Source organism: Mauremys mutica, chromosome 8 (genome assembly GCF_020497125.1).
Source record: "Mauremys mutica isolate MM-2020 ecotype Southern chromosome 8, ASM2049712v1, whole genome shotgun sequence".
NCBI lineage: Eukaryota > Metazoa > Chordata > Testudines > Geoemydidae > Mauremys > Mauremys mutica.
This window is the reverse complement of record NC_059079.1, coordinates 73,515,743-73,530,128: the sequence shown is the minus strand read 5'-3', so window position 1 is coordinate 73,530,128 and position 14,386 is coordinate 73,515,743. Positions and strand designations below refer to the sequence as shown.

General features: G+C 45.9%; 1 protein-coding gene and 1 pseudogene across 4 annotated transcripts in view; both read left to right on the top strand.

Annotated features, from left to right (window-relative positions):
• The window catches only part of LOC123376145 (protocadherin beta-16-like), a 51,897-nt gene that overhangs the window by 9,460 nt on the left and 28,051 nt on the right, over window positions 1-14,386 (top strand). For 2 of the 4 annotated variants that reach the window (XM_045027936.1, XM_045027933.1), the window contains exon 1: window positions 6,185-8,786. The exons of 1 other annotated variant lie outside the window; for it this stretch is intronic. In XM_045027936.1, the coding sequence (XP_044883871.1) occupies window positions 6,363-8,786 (2,424 nt within the window). In that variant the 5' untranslated portion in view covers window positions 6,185-6,362. Of the gene's footprint in view, window positions 1-6,184; window positions 8,787-14,386 lie in introns of those variants that run through there. One more of the 4 variants, XM_045027937.1, reaches the window with a different exon arrangement.
• Window positions 1-14,386, top strand: part of LOC123376146 — a 63,935-nt pseudogene that overhangs the window by 28,457 nt on the left and 21,092 nt on the right.

Below are 14,386 nucleotides of genomic sequence, written 5' to 3'. Positions count from 1 at the left end.
GTTTCTTAAGCCGCAGGTTCCTTGTTTTCCTGATTAGCACCATTCTAGGCGAGAGAATCATAAGACTTTAGTGGATTTTCAGGTAACCTCGTGGACGTAAGAGAAGTGATGACACAGGTGATGACAGCAGGACACATTAACCCTGTATCTAGTTATTTCCTTGTCTTTCATTTCATTCCTTTTTCTGGTTTCTGTGGTAACGATTATTGCCATCCGGCTGTACAAGACAAGGCAGTGCCGAGAGCAGTATGTTCCATCGTCCAGGAACTTTTATAGTGATCCCAACTTCCCCACAAATCCTGCGGAGACGAGCGGCACTGGGACTCTGCCTCAATCTTACTGTTATGAGGTTTGCTTGACAACTGGGTCTGGTACCAGCGAATTTAAATTTCTCAGGCCGCTGGTACCTTCTCTACCCGCTGACCCCAGCGTTGCAGAAGGGTCCATTTTTTACTCTCAGATTAACTCTCAGCTAAAAGGGGAGAAAGAATCGGTGAGAGAGGTGAGTGCTTATTTCACCCTATTTGCATCAATATCTTGCTTGAATATGTTTGTTTCTACTGCTATGAAAATTACTTATATCATTTCCATAATTGTCTAGAGATGTTTTTTCTTAGGGAGCCTTTTCTGTATTTGATTCATTTTTTTCCACTTGTATGATGTTCAGGCTAAGATATTTGTACTTAATTCCTTTTTATATGTTATGTTCTTTTTGTCTCTATAAGGCCATTCATCAAAATGTGATATTGGTCTCTGCGCAGACTCTCTGAGCTCTGCAAAGAAAGATTGAAGGTTGACAAAGGAAAATTTAAAAAGTAATTGTTTTTGTATTTATCAAGAACTCAATAGTAGCAGAATTATGTGACCTAGAATTATTTTCTGCAGGGGGCTCTGTGGAATCTGAAATTTTACAGAGAATCTGAACTTCCCTTGCTTCTTCAGTAGTATTTTTGGAGGTTATCTATATAAGGTGCGAGTTGTAGGGTTACTGCATGAAGGTGAAATGACAGAGATTAGGGAAATTTTAAAGTAAAATAGAAGTATCTAAGGGAGGATTTCCCAACTCCTCCTCCGAATTTTCCCATCATCCTCCTCCACAGGGGTCATTATTTACATGTGGTGTTGACAATGTAGTCCTTGGATGGAAATTTGAATAGAATGAATACACACTTTAAAAGCAGATGCTAAAATACTTGTACATGAAAAAGCATAAAAGGTTTGAAAAGTATGAAGAAAGACCAACTTCCTCATACAGCTATTGTTTTTTATGACAGATTCGGTACCTTTGTTTAATTGGTGTTGACCAACCTAATAATTTGAAATTATAATTTGTAAGTAAGGTCTGAATGAGTTCTCCTCTGACAGCTAGTGATTAGCCAGACTCTGGAGAGGGGAAGGCAACAGGGCAAGACTGTATTTATATGAACACACCTATTCTGCCTCGGTGTCCAGCAGACAAGCTGTGTTGCCAAAGTGATCAGATTTGGCTGGTGTTGCGTTAGAAATCACTTTTAATGAATGTGGGGCTAATGAAATGCTATCTTTATTGTATTAGTAAAGGGCAGCACAAGTGTATTTGACCTGTCCTGAGGAGGGTGACCTAAGTGCTTAATATGTGCCAGGGCTGAGCCCCAGCACTTGTAGTCTTGGCAGTTCATAGCTCTGGGACCTATGGACTTGCCACATCAGTTATGAAAGTAAAAAACTTGCTTGAGCCCTGACGCATCTTTCATTACAAATTAAGCACTGGTCACACTCTCAGCTGAACTGCACTCACTAAGCAGAGAGTGTGGATGCCAGATATCAGTGGAGAGAGAAAGAGAGGGGACAGGTGTTTTGTTTTGTGGGGTGTGCTCTGCCTAAGAGTCATAGCATTATTTGACCTGCTTCTTCCCCTGTTTAAAGATAGAGGTTTTTAGGCTACATGGAGAGTCTTTTGTGTGTATATGTGTTTTTTAAGTGACCACTAGAGCTGAAATCACTGATTATCAGGTCTAAGTGCTCAAACCTGCAGTGGGAGAGTGTTTCCATGGAAGAGACATCTCAGCCTGTACTAGCAGTGAGGTTCCCTTACTGAGAGATGAAATCACTGAGAGTTGGGTGGAATCTCAGGAGACTGATTTGCAGAGGTCACAGTGCCAGGTGACAGCACAGGGCCATCAGCAACAGAGCAGTGGATTGAATGGTGGCATGATGCACAACAGTTGCTATAGTGAGTGACCTGAGTGAGTGGTGAGTGGCTGAAGGAATGAGTAGGGTGACCGGATGTTCTGATTTTATAGGGTCAGTCCTGATATTTGGTGCTTTGTCTTATATAGGCACCTTTTACTCCCCACCCCCTGTCCCAGTTTTTCACACTTACTATCTGGCAACCCTAGGAATGAGCAAGGTGCCTTCTCTCCCCTACCACCCAGAGTGGGAGGTGAACTCATGCAAAAGCACCTCTGAACTCTGGGTCTCCAATGACCAAGGACAACAACTATGAGTGGGGTTCAGTGGAAGGAGAAAGGAGGGGCACCTTAAAAGAACATTTGTTTGTTTTAGTAACTTTGCTCCAGAATGCTAGGTTTCTGACTGGGAAACGTACACATTTCATACTAGGCCAAGGTTTTTAAAATGTATTATTTTACAATTTTGTTATCTCACATTGTTGCTATCTCGAGTGATCCTTATCTTGCGGAGTTTCTGTACTAAACATTTTTATTATTATACATTATTTTTTACATAAGAACGTAAAAACAGCCATACTGTGTTGGACCAATGGTCCATCTTGCCCAGTATCTTGTCTTCCAACTGTGGTCAATGCCAGGTGCTTCAGAGCAAATGAACAGAACAGAAAATCATTGAGTGATTCATCCCCTGTTGCCCACTCCCAGCTTCTGGCAAACAGAGGGTAGGGACATGCAGAACATGGAATTGCATCCCTGCCCATCCTGGCTAATAGCTATTGGTGGACCTATCCTCCAGGAACTTATCTAGGTTTTTTTTGTTTTGTTTTTTAACCCTGTTCTAATTTTGGCCTTCACAACATCCCCTGGCAAAAAGTTCCACAGGTTGACACTGCATTGTGCGAAGTACTTCCTTGTGTTTTAAACCTGCTGCCTATTAATTTCATTGCATTACCCCTCGTACTTGTATTATGTGAAAGACTAAATAACATTTCCTTATGTGCTTTCTCCACACCAGTCGCGATTTTATAGACCTCTATCATAGCCCCTCTTAGGCATCTCTTCTCCAACCTTAAAAATCCCAGTGTTTTAAATCTCTCCTCATATAGAATCTGTTCCTTACCCCTAGTCATTTTGGTTGCCCTTCTCTGTACCTTTTCCAATTCTAATATATCTTTTTTGAGATGGGGGCAGCCAGAGCTGCATCCAGTATTCAAGATGTGGATGTACCATGGATTTATGTAGTGAAAGTGTAGCAGCTTGGTTTTGAGACCAGTCAGCAAAGCCAATGCTGACAAAACTATGTGAAAAGGCTGCAAAACACCAAGCCTCTGGACTGCATGGACATGCAGAAAATCTTATAAGCCAGTCACTGTCAAAGCCAATTTTAGAAGTACTTAATGAGGCTGTTAACTATGCTGGAGACATAACACAGTTTATATGAACAAACAGCTGTCGCATCATGCTTTCTATTTAAGCAAGAGATACCACACGCTACAAAGTGGAGGCCAATGTTAAGTGCATTGTCACCTGTTAATCCTGAAGTGGACACTAGATCCAAACAAGACCGGCAGATGCTCACTATCTTTCACAAGGAACTCAACTGACTGACTAGAAGCATGTGGTGCAACAGTGAAAGACTCAGTCATTGAAAAAGTGAAAAACTCTCACCACATTCAAAAACAGAAAATTAACAGAGCTGTGCAAAATTACAAGAAACCAGGAAGGATGTAGATATGTAAGGCTTCACAGTAAGCTTGAGGAGCCAACTTTAATTTATATGATTTTAAAACATGAGAAAAATCTAATAAAATGGTTGTGAAACATTTTCCAGTTTTTATTGTGAATCTATACAGCGCACCTTTGCCCTCCTGGAAGGCCTTTACCCCTCTGTAAATTTGATTTCCCCCTCCTGCCCTTCAGTTCCTGGGGAAAACACTGATCTAAGGAAAATGTAAACTTCACCTTATTTGTCCATCAAACCCTTTGCAATATGAGCAGCCAGCAGTGGCCTCGGTTTTGATGAGGGGGATACTTATAGAAGGAAGAGGCAATGTTTACTGCTATTCTATAAAATGAACATAATTTACAGCTTCTGGAGTCTATGAATCCATAGCAGTCAATACAGATATGAAAGACCCCTATTATATGCATACATAAGAATGGCCATACTGCATCAGACCAAAGGTCCATCAAGCTCAGTATCCCGTCTTCCATCAGTGGCCAGTGCCGGTGCTCCAGAGGGAATGAACAGAACAGGTAATCATCCAGCGATCCATCCCCATCACTCATTCCCAGCTTCTGGCAAACAGAGGTTGGGGACACCATCCATGCTCATCCTAGCTAATAGTCATTGGTGGACCTATCCTCCATGAATTTATCTAGTTTTTTTTACGCTGTTCTCGTCTTGGCCTCACAACATCCTCTGGCAAAGAGTTCCACAGGTTGACTGTGCGTTGTGTGAAGAATTTGAAGAAATACTTCCTTTTGCTTGTTTTAAACCTGCTGCCTATTAATTTCATTTGGTGCCTGCATTTCTTGTGGTATGAGAAGTAGTAAATAACACCTCCTTATTCGGTTTCTCCACACCAGTCATGATATTATAGACCTCAGTCATATCCCCCCCTTATTAGTCTCTTTTCCAAGCTGAAAAGTCCCAGTCTTACTATCTCCCCTCTGACCTAGTGATATAGCGGCAGCTGATGGCATCAATAGGATTTTTACAGGCAGCAAGTAATTGTTCAAGTAATTTTATGCCTTCTTTAGAACAGCACCTCCCCCATTTAATGACATGGTTCGCAGAGTGAGGATGGTAAATTGGTGGCTCTAGATTGAGATTCTGGTCAGAATTCTTATCTTTCCTACCAACCGCTGAAGGCCGCTGATGCAGATTTATTCACTGTCGGACTCCAAAATGCAGAACAGAAACCACGATCCCATTTATGGAGCGTGAGTCCTTTACGCAAAAGCTAAAGACAATGGACACCTCCCCAGTTCGCTACTGCAATGCTAATTATACTGCTAGTGGAGGATTGCCCGTATGCAATCCAGTGACATAACCAGGGGCCGCTCTAGACATTTCGCCGCCCCAAGCAGGCGCTCTGCTGGTCGCCCACCAGGGCATGCCGCCCCAAGCACGCGCTGGGGCCTGGAGCCGCCCCTGGACATAACTACGGAAGAGGAATGTGATGGGATATTAAATATATACGTTACTTCTCTATGGCTTCAATTTAATTTTTCTTGTTTCTGTTATGGCCTGTATTGACATAAAATATATAAGATACAAAAATCAGGAGAAACATACGTTTGCATCTCCAATTGCTAATGAAAACTCATTTTGTCAAATAATTGTGTAGCTGCCAGGAGGAGATCACTTCTCCACAATTACCTATATGAAGCGTGCTTAATCAGTGGGTCGAGCCTAGATTTACTCTAGGACACCGTAATGATAGATTTAGGGATTCCCAAAATATTGTAACTTTGTAGATGAAAGAGAAGCGATGGGACATGTGACAGACTTCTAGTAACTTGTTTACTTATTTAACTGTGAAGAATAAAAGTATTGGCATGTGAGAAAAGAAACTGGTGTGGAAGGATCATAATTCAGTTGACTATTATATTATTTTGAAACTCTCTATCTCCTCTAATCGGTAATAATCTGGCTTAATATTTCATAGAATCATAGAATATCAGGGTTGGAAGGGACCTCAGGAGGTCATCTAATCCAACCCGCTGCTCAAAGCAGGACCAATTCCCAACTAAGTCATCCCAACTTTGTCAAGCCTGAACTTAAAAAAAACCTCTAAGGAAAAGAGGTTTTCACTGTGAAATTTTATAACCACAATTTGAATTTAATAGAGAAAACTTTGCTATGCAGTTAATAACTGCACATAGTAAGTTTAAAATGTAAAAATGGGATGTCTTATTTTAGCTGAACCACAAGGTGGCGATATTAGCAAAGACGGTGCTGAAAATGTATCTTATTGGACTCCGTCGACACACAGTGGAAGCTGCACTCAAACATCGGATCTGCGCCGGGAACGGGTGACAAAGGATTACAGGGAAAGGGCGGCTGAATATTTTCAAATAAAGTCAATATTGGCGGACAAATCGTTTTTCATCTAGCACAAAATAGAATGGCTGCATCCTGCAGCAGCTTTGCAGAGAGGCCTGTGTTTCAGATCTGACCCGGGAATGGCTGGCGGAATGGAGAATCGCTCCAGGAAAAGGCAAGTTCTGTCTTTCTTTCTATGTCTGTGTGTGTCCCTGGTGGCGTGTGAGACGATCCGCTATTCTGTGCCCGAAGAGAAGAAAAGCGGGTCCCTAGTTGCTAATATCGCAAAGGATTTGAAACTGCATGTAGGGAAATTGTCTGGTCGCAGTGCTCGGCTGATTTCTAAAAGCAGCGAGCAATATTTTGAGCTGAACACACGCTCCGGGGATGTGATAATAAAGGAGAAAATAGACCGCGAGGATCTGTGCGGACAGAGCGATCCGTGTTTGCTGCAATTCGAAATTGTGTTGGAAAATCCACTGCAGCTGTACAGAATAGAGGTGCAGATAGATGATGTGAATGACAATTCCCCTAAATTCTCTAAAAATGAATTCCCTTTGGAGCTGCCTGAACAGCTCCCCGTAAATAGCCGCTTCCCCTTGGAAAGGGCCCAAGATTCAGACATAGGAACAAACGGCATCCAGAGTTACGCAATCAGCTCCAATGAGCACTTCAGCCTGGATGTGCATTCCCGGGGGGACGGCAGTAAATACGCGGAGTTGGTGCTAGAGAAACAATTAGATCGAGAGGAACAGGCGCAGTTGATGCTGATTCTCACAGCCGCCGATGGGGGCCTTCCACAGAGAACCGGCACAGCCCGAATACGCGTTAATGTGCTGGACAGCAACGATAACTTCCCGCAGTTTAGTCAGTCGGTGTACAAGGTGCAGTTAATGGAAAATAGTCCTAAAGGTACTTTGGTCACTAAGGTTGAAGCCAGTGATTTGGATCAAGGTTCAAATGCAGAAATCACCTATTCGTTCAGGCAGGTGCCTGACAAAGTCCTCAAGTTATTTCAGCTAAATCCGTTCACTGGCGAAATCACGGTTTTGGGGATAATTGATTTCGAAGACGCAGCAATGTATGAAATAGAAATTCAGGCCACGGATGGCGGGGGTCTATACGCGCACTGCAAAGTCCTGGTACAGATCAAGGACATGAATGACAACGCTCCGGAAGTGACGCTAACATCCCTCACCAGCACCATACCCGAGGACTCGTCCCCTGAGACAGTGGTGGCCCTGTTCAGTGTGAGAGACCGAGACTCCGGGGACAATGGCAGAACGCTCTGCTCCATTCAGGACAATGTCCCATTTGCTTTAAAATCGACTCTGAAGGATTATTACGAGCTTGTTACACAAAAGCCCCTGGACCGAGAGAAAGTGCCTGAGTATATCATAACCATCACAGCCACAGACCGGGGCACTCCGAGGCTCACCTCAGTGAGGATCATCCGAGTTCAGCTCTCGGATATTAATGACAACCCCCCTGTGTTTAATGAAAGTTCATACGTCATGTACCTGAAGGAGAACAACCCCCCGGGCCTGTTGATTGGAACTGTCCGTGCTGCTGACCTAGACACAGAGCAGAATGCCAAAGTGACGTATTCGGCATCGCCTGGCAACATCGGTGACTTCCCCTTCTCCTCCTCCATCTCCATAAACTCCGAGAACGGGAACGTGTTCGCGCTGCAGTCTCTGGATTATGAGCAAACGAGGGATTTCCAGGTTACAGTGAGAGCTGCAGATGGCGGGTCCCCGCCACTGAGCTCTGAAGTCATTGTCCGAGTTGTGATAATTGACGAAAATGACAACGCCCCCTTCATTTTATACCCTCTGCAGAACAGCAGCGCCCCCGCTAATGACCTGGTTCCCAGATCGGCGGAGGCGGGTTACCTGGTGACGAAGGTGGTGGCTGTGGATGGAGACTCCGGTCAGAATTCTTGGCTTTCCTACCAGCTGCTCAAGGCCACAGACCCAAGTCTCTTCACTGTGGGACTCCAAACCGGGGAAGTAAAAACCAGCAGGCCTATAACGAGCCCGGACTCTGTGAAACAGAAACTTATCGTCCTGGTTAGAGACAACGGAGAGCCGCCCAGATCCACCACCTCGACGCTTAATGTGCTTCTGGTGGATGGGTTTTCAGACGCCTACATGCAGTTACTGGATGTACCACAAGAGGAGGAGCAGCAGGACACGTTAACCCTGTATCTAGTCATTTCCTTGTCTTTCATTTCATTCCTTTTTCTGGTTTCTGTGGTAACAATTGTCACCATCCGGCTGTACAAGACAAGGCAGTGCCGAGAGCAGTATGTTCCATCGTCCAGGAACTTTTATTGTGATCCCAACTTCCCCACAAATCCTGCGGAGACGAGCGGCACTGGGACTCTGCCTCAATCTTATTGTTATGAGGTTTGCTTGACAACTGGGTCTGGTACCAGCGAATTTAAGTTTCTCAGGCCTCTGGTACCTTCTTTACCCGTTGATCCCATCGCTGCAGGAGGGTCCATACTTGACTGTCAGATTAACTCTTCGCTAAAAGGGGAGAAAGAATCGGTGAGAGAGGTGAGTGCTTATTTCACTCCATTTGCAGTGACACATTTTTTGAATATGTGTCTCTCTACATCTCTGAAAATTGCTTAGAAGGGAATCACAGAACCATTAATGTGGAATCCTGCTCTCTCTGGTAGTAGGAATAGAGCGGCATTCGGGAGAGAGCCGGCTGTTGCTGCGGGGATAAGAGGGTGAGAGACTGCTGTGCTGTGCAGAGCAGGTGGCTGATGTGGATGGGGGTTCTTTCTCTCTCCTCCTTCCCCAGGGGTTTGCTCAGGCTCCTGCCTGAACTTTAAGAGACAGTATGCCAACATATTCTTGCCCAACACACACTCTGTCTCTCTCTCCACACACACTCCCTGTCACACACTCTGCTCCTGCTTTCTCCTCCCCCCCCCCACATTTCAGTTGAAAAGCCGTTGATAATCTAGTAAAGGGTGCCCAAGGAAGGATGGGGTTAAAACCAGGGAGCAGGTATGGCTTACGTGATGCATGTTTTAACCAGGGGCGGCTCTAGACATTTCACCGCCCCAAGCATGGCGTGCTTGGGGCGGCATGCCGCGGGGGGCGCTCTGCCGGTTGCCTGGTGGGACCAGCGGCACACCTGCGGGAGGTCCACTGGAGCCGCGGGACCGGCGACCAGCAGAGCACCTCCCGCGGCATGCCGCCATGCTTGGGGCGGTGAAATGTCTAGAGCCGCCCCTGGTTAAAACATGCATCATGTAAACCATACCTGCTCCATGGGGCAATGCAAACCCTTCACAAAGCACCCTGAGGCCAGTTGCACAGTGGGCTAGCTTGCTACCCACAGTGCACTGCTCCCTGTGTCCATGCAAGAGCTGCTACTGTGGATGTGCTCTGCTGACACAAGGAGCATAGTGTGGACATGCAACAACCCTTTAATTAAAGTGGCATAACTTATTGCACAAAACTGTCCTGTAGACAAGTACCTTCATAAATGTCTAGTTTTGAAGGGATCTTTTTCTGTAGTTTATTCATCTTTTCCACTTGTATGATGTTCAAGCCAATATATTTGTACTTAAGTACTTTTCTTTATGTACTCCTATGCTATTTTCCTCTCTAAAAACATTCATAAAACTGTGATGTCCCATTCACCTCTGTGATCTCTGCAAAGCAAGGCTGAAGCGTCTCAAGGGAAATTTAAAAAGCAATTGTTTATGTATTTGTCAAGAACTCAATAGCAGCGAAACTATGTGACCTGGATAGAGCTCTCTGCAGAACAGCCTATGGAATCTGAAATGTTACAAATAATGTATGTCTGCCCTTGCTTCTTCAGTAGTGTTTTCAGATGGTGAATCTCTGAGGTGCGAGTTGCCGGGCTTCTGCGCAAATGTGAAATGACAGAGGTCAGGGAAACGTTAAAGTAAAATAGAACTACTTAAGGAAATGTAAACTTTGCTTTAGTTTCCCATCAAACCCTTTGCAATGAGAGTAGCCAGCAGTGGCTGCGGTTTCACAGTGGGAGGTACTTGTAGAAAGAAGAAGCAATGTTTACTTAAATCCTATGAAATCACCATCATTTACAGCTTCAGGAGTTTATGAACCCATAGCAATCAACACTGGTGTGAAAGACCCCTATTACATGCATACCAGTGACATAGTGGCAGCTGATGGCATCAACGGGATTTTTGCTGGCAGCAAGTCATTGTCCAGGTTGTTAGTATTTCATTAAAATGTAAACGGCCCCTTTATTTTATACCGTCTTCAGAACGGCACTTCTCCATTTAATCACCTGGTTCGCAGTGCAATGAAAGCTGGCTACCTTGTGACCAAGGTGGTGACTGTAAATGAAGACTGGTCAGAATTCTTGCCTTTCCTACCAATTGCGAAAGGCCACTGATGTAGGTCTCTTCATTGTCGGATTGAAAACGGTGAAGAGAAATCACAATACCAATTATGGAGCGAGACTCGTTTTAAGCAAAACCTAGATGTCATTCTTAAAGACAGTAGATACTTGCCCCAATCCACTTCTGTGATGCAAAATGTACTGCTGTTGGATGGGTTTTCAGATGCATATATGCAATTTAGTGACATAACTACAGAAGAGGAATGTGATGGGATCTTGAGTATATACACCTCTACCTTGATATAACGGAGCAAAAAATCTTACTGCGGGTACGTCTACACTACGGGATTATTCTGAATTTACAGAAACCGGTTTAGTAAAAGAGATTGTATAAAATCGAGTGCACGCGGCCACACTAAGCACATTAATTCGGTGGTGTGCGTCCACGGTCCGAGGCTAGCGTCGATTTCTGGAGTGTTGCACTGTGGGTAGCTATTCCGTAGCTATCCCATAGTTCCCGCAGTCTCCCCCGCCCTTTGGAATTCTGGGTTGAGTTCCCAGTGCCTGATGGGGCAAAAATCATTGTTGCGGGTGGTCCTGGGTACAGCCTCACCCCTCCCTCCCTGAAAGCAGCAGAAAACCGTTTCACGCCTTTTTTGCTTTGTGAACTGTGCAGACGCCATAACACAGCAAGCATGGACCCTGCTCAGCTCAATACTGCAATCGTGGATGTTTTAAACACCTCGCGCACTCTCGTGCAGTATATGGTGAACCAGGACCTTCAAACCCAGGCGAGGAGGAGGCGGATACGTCAGTGCGGCGATGACAGTGATGAGGACGTGGACACAGAATTCTCTCAAACCGCGGGCCCCTGCGCTTTGGAGATCCTGATGGTAATGGGGCAGATTCTATCCATTGAACGCCCATTTTGGGCCCGGGAAACAAGCACAGACTGGTGGGACCGCATTGTGTTGCAGGTGTGGGACGATTCGCAGTGGCTGCGAAACTTTCGCATGCGTAAGGGCACTTTCATGGAACTTTGTGACTTGCTTGCCCCTGCCCTGAAACGCCATAATACCAAGATGAGAGCAGCCCTCACAGTAGAGAAGCGAGTGGCAATAGCCCTGTGGAAGCTTGCAACGCCAGACAGCTACCTGTCAGTCGGGAATCAATTTGGAGTTGGAAAATCTACTGTGGGGGCTGCTGTGATGCAAGTAGCCAAAGCAATCACTAAGCTGCTGCTACGAAAGGTTCTGACTCTGGGAAACGTGCAGGCCATAGTGGATGGCTTTGCTGCACTGGGATTCCCTAACTGTGGGGGGGGGCGATAGATGGAACCCATATCCTTATCTTGGCACCAGAGCACCAGGGCACCCACTACGTAAACCGGAAGGGGTACTTTTCAATGGTACTGCAAGCACTGGTGGATCACAAGGGACGTTTCACCAACATCCACGTGGGATGGCCAGGGAGGGTTCATGACGCTCGCGTCTTCAGAAGCACTACTCTGTTTAAACGGCTGCAGCAAGGGAATTACTTCCCAGACCAGAAAATAACAGTTGGGGATGTTGAAATGCCTGTCGTTATCTTGGGGGACCCAGCCTACCCCTTGATGCCATGGCTCATGAAGCCATACACAGGCAGCCTGGACAGTGGTCAGGAGCTGTTCAACTACAGGCTGAGCAAGTGCAGAATGGTGGTGGAATGTGCATTTGGCCGTTTAAAGGCGCGCTGGCGCACATTACTGACTCGCTCAGACCTCAGCCAAACCAATGTCCCCTATGTTATTGCTGCTTGCTGTGTTCTCCACAATCTCTGTGAGAGTAAGGGGGAGACCTTTATGGCGGGGTGGGAAGCTGAGGCAAATCACCTGGCAGCTGATTACGCGCAGCCAGACACCAGGGAGATTAGAAGAGCAAACCAGGAAGCTGTGCACATCAGAGAAGCTTTGAAAATGAGCTTCATCACTGGCCAGGGTACGGTGTGACTGCTGTGTTTGTTGATGAACACCCACCCCCCTTGATTGACTCATTCCCTGTAAGCAACTCACCCTCCCCCTTTGAGTACAGCTTACTTATGCAAATAAAGTCACTATAGTTTAAAAATCATGTATTCTTTATTAATTCATTATAAAAAGAGGGAGAGAAGTAAGGGTGTGGTTTGGGAGGAGGATAGGAGGGATGGAGAAGGCCACTAAAAAAATTTCACAGTAATGACAGCCTTCTGGTTGGGCTGTCTACGGGGGTGGAGTGGGCGGGTGCACGGAGCCTCCCCCCATGGGTTCTTACACGTCTGGGTGAGGAGGATGTGGAACATGGTGAGGAGTGAGGGTGGTTATACAGGGGCTGCAGCGGAACTCTGTGATCCTGCTGCCGTTCCTGAAGCTCCACCAGACGCTGGAGCATGTCAGTTTGATCACGCAGCAGCCCCAGAGTTGCATCCTGCCACCGCTGATCTTCCTGCCGCCACCTCTGATTTTCCTGCCAATCTTCCTGCCGCCACCTCTCATCTCAGGTGTCCCTCCTGTCCTCACGTTCACTGGCATCTTTCCTGTAATTTGATACCACCTCCTTCCACTCATTCAGATGAGCTCTTTCCTTGAGTGTAACTTCCATAATATCCGAGAACATTTCATCTCGTGTCTTCTTTTTCCTCCGCCTTATCTGGGCTAGCCTTTGGGATGGAGTAGGGAGGCTTGAAAAATTTGCAGCTGCATGAGGGAGAGAAGTATTTAAAAAGATACATTTTACAGAACAATGGTTATACTCTTTCACAGTGAACAGCACTATTCACCTTACATAGCACATGTGATTTCACTACAAGGTTGCATTTTTCATCTTAATACTGAGTGCCTGCAGCTCTGTGGTTACAGATCTCACAGACACAGGTCTGGGCATCAGAATTCAGCTTGCATGCGGCCATGGTAAGCCACTATCTTTCGGCTTCTGCAGTGATTTACCCCTCCCCCCAACGCATGGCTAATACCATGCAAGCTCACTGCTAATCACCACCCTTCCCCCCCCCCCGAAAGGGGGGCTGGTAGCTAGGAAGTTCCCCGCTGACCAAACGCGAAAAAGATCATTGGTATTTCACTCCTCCCCTCCCCCCACTTGGCTACATGCAGGAAAGGATTTTTTTTAAGCTGCTGCAGTCCACGAACCCAGTAGGAAAATGGCCATCTCTGTGTCCCCTTACTTAAATTCCTGATTTTCAACCAGGTTACCCTGAACGATATCACTTTGCTGAGGATAACACAGCGAGATAAAGAATGGATGCTTCTTGAATGCCAGCAATCACCGGGACCATACGCAGCTATGCTTTGCCATGCAATGATACCTGATTACTTGCTACATGCATGGCGTGGTAAAGTGTCCTACCATGGTGGACGGAACAAGGCTGCCTTGCCCAGAAACCTTCTGCAAAGGCTTCTGGAGTACCTCCAGGAGCGCTTCATCGAGATGTCCCTGGAGGATTTCCGCTCAATCCCCAGACATGCTAACAAACTTTTCTAAGTAACTATACTGTCTGCGAATGCATCCCAAGTCCTCAGGGCAAATCAATTATTAAAAAACGCTTGCTTAAAAAACAATGCTTGATATTTGCAAAGGTACACTCACCCGAGGTCCCTTCCATGGCTTCATTGTCTGGGATAGTGGCTTGGGAGGGCTGGGAGGGTAATTCCGTCAGGGTGAGAAAAAGCTCCTGGCTGTTGGGGCTCACGGAGTGCTGTGTGCTCTGCAAGCTCGTCGTCCTCTTCCTCCTCCTCATCTTCCCCGTCTGCATAATCCTCAGCCATGGCACAGAT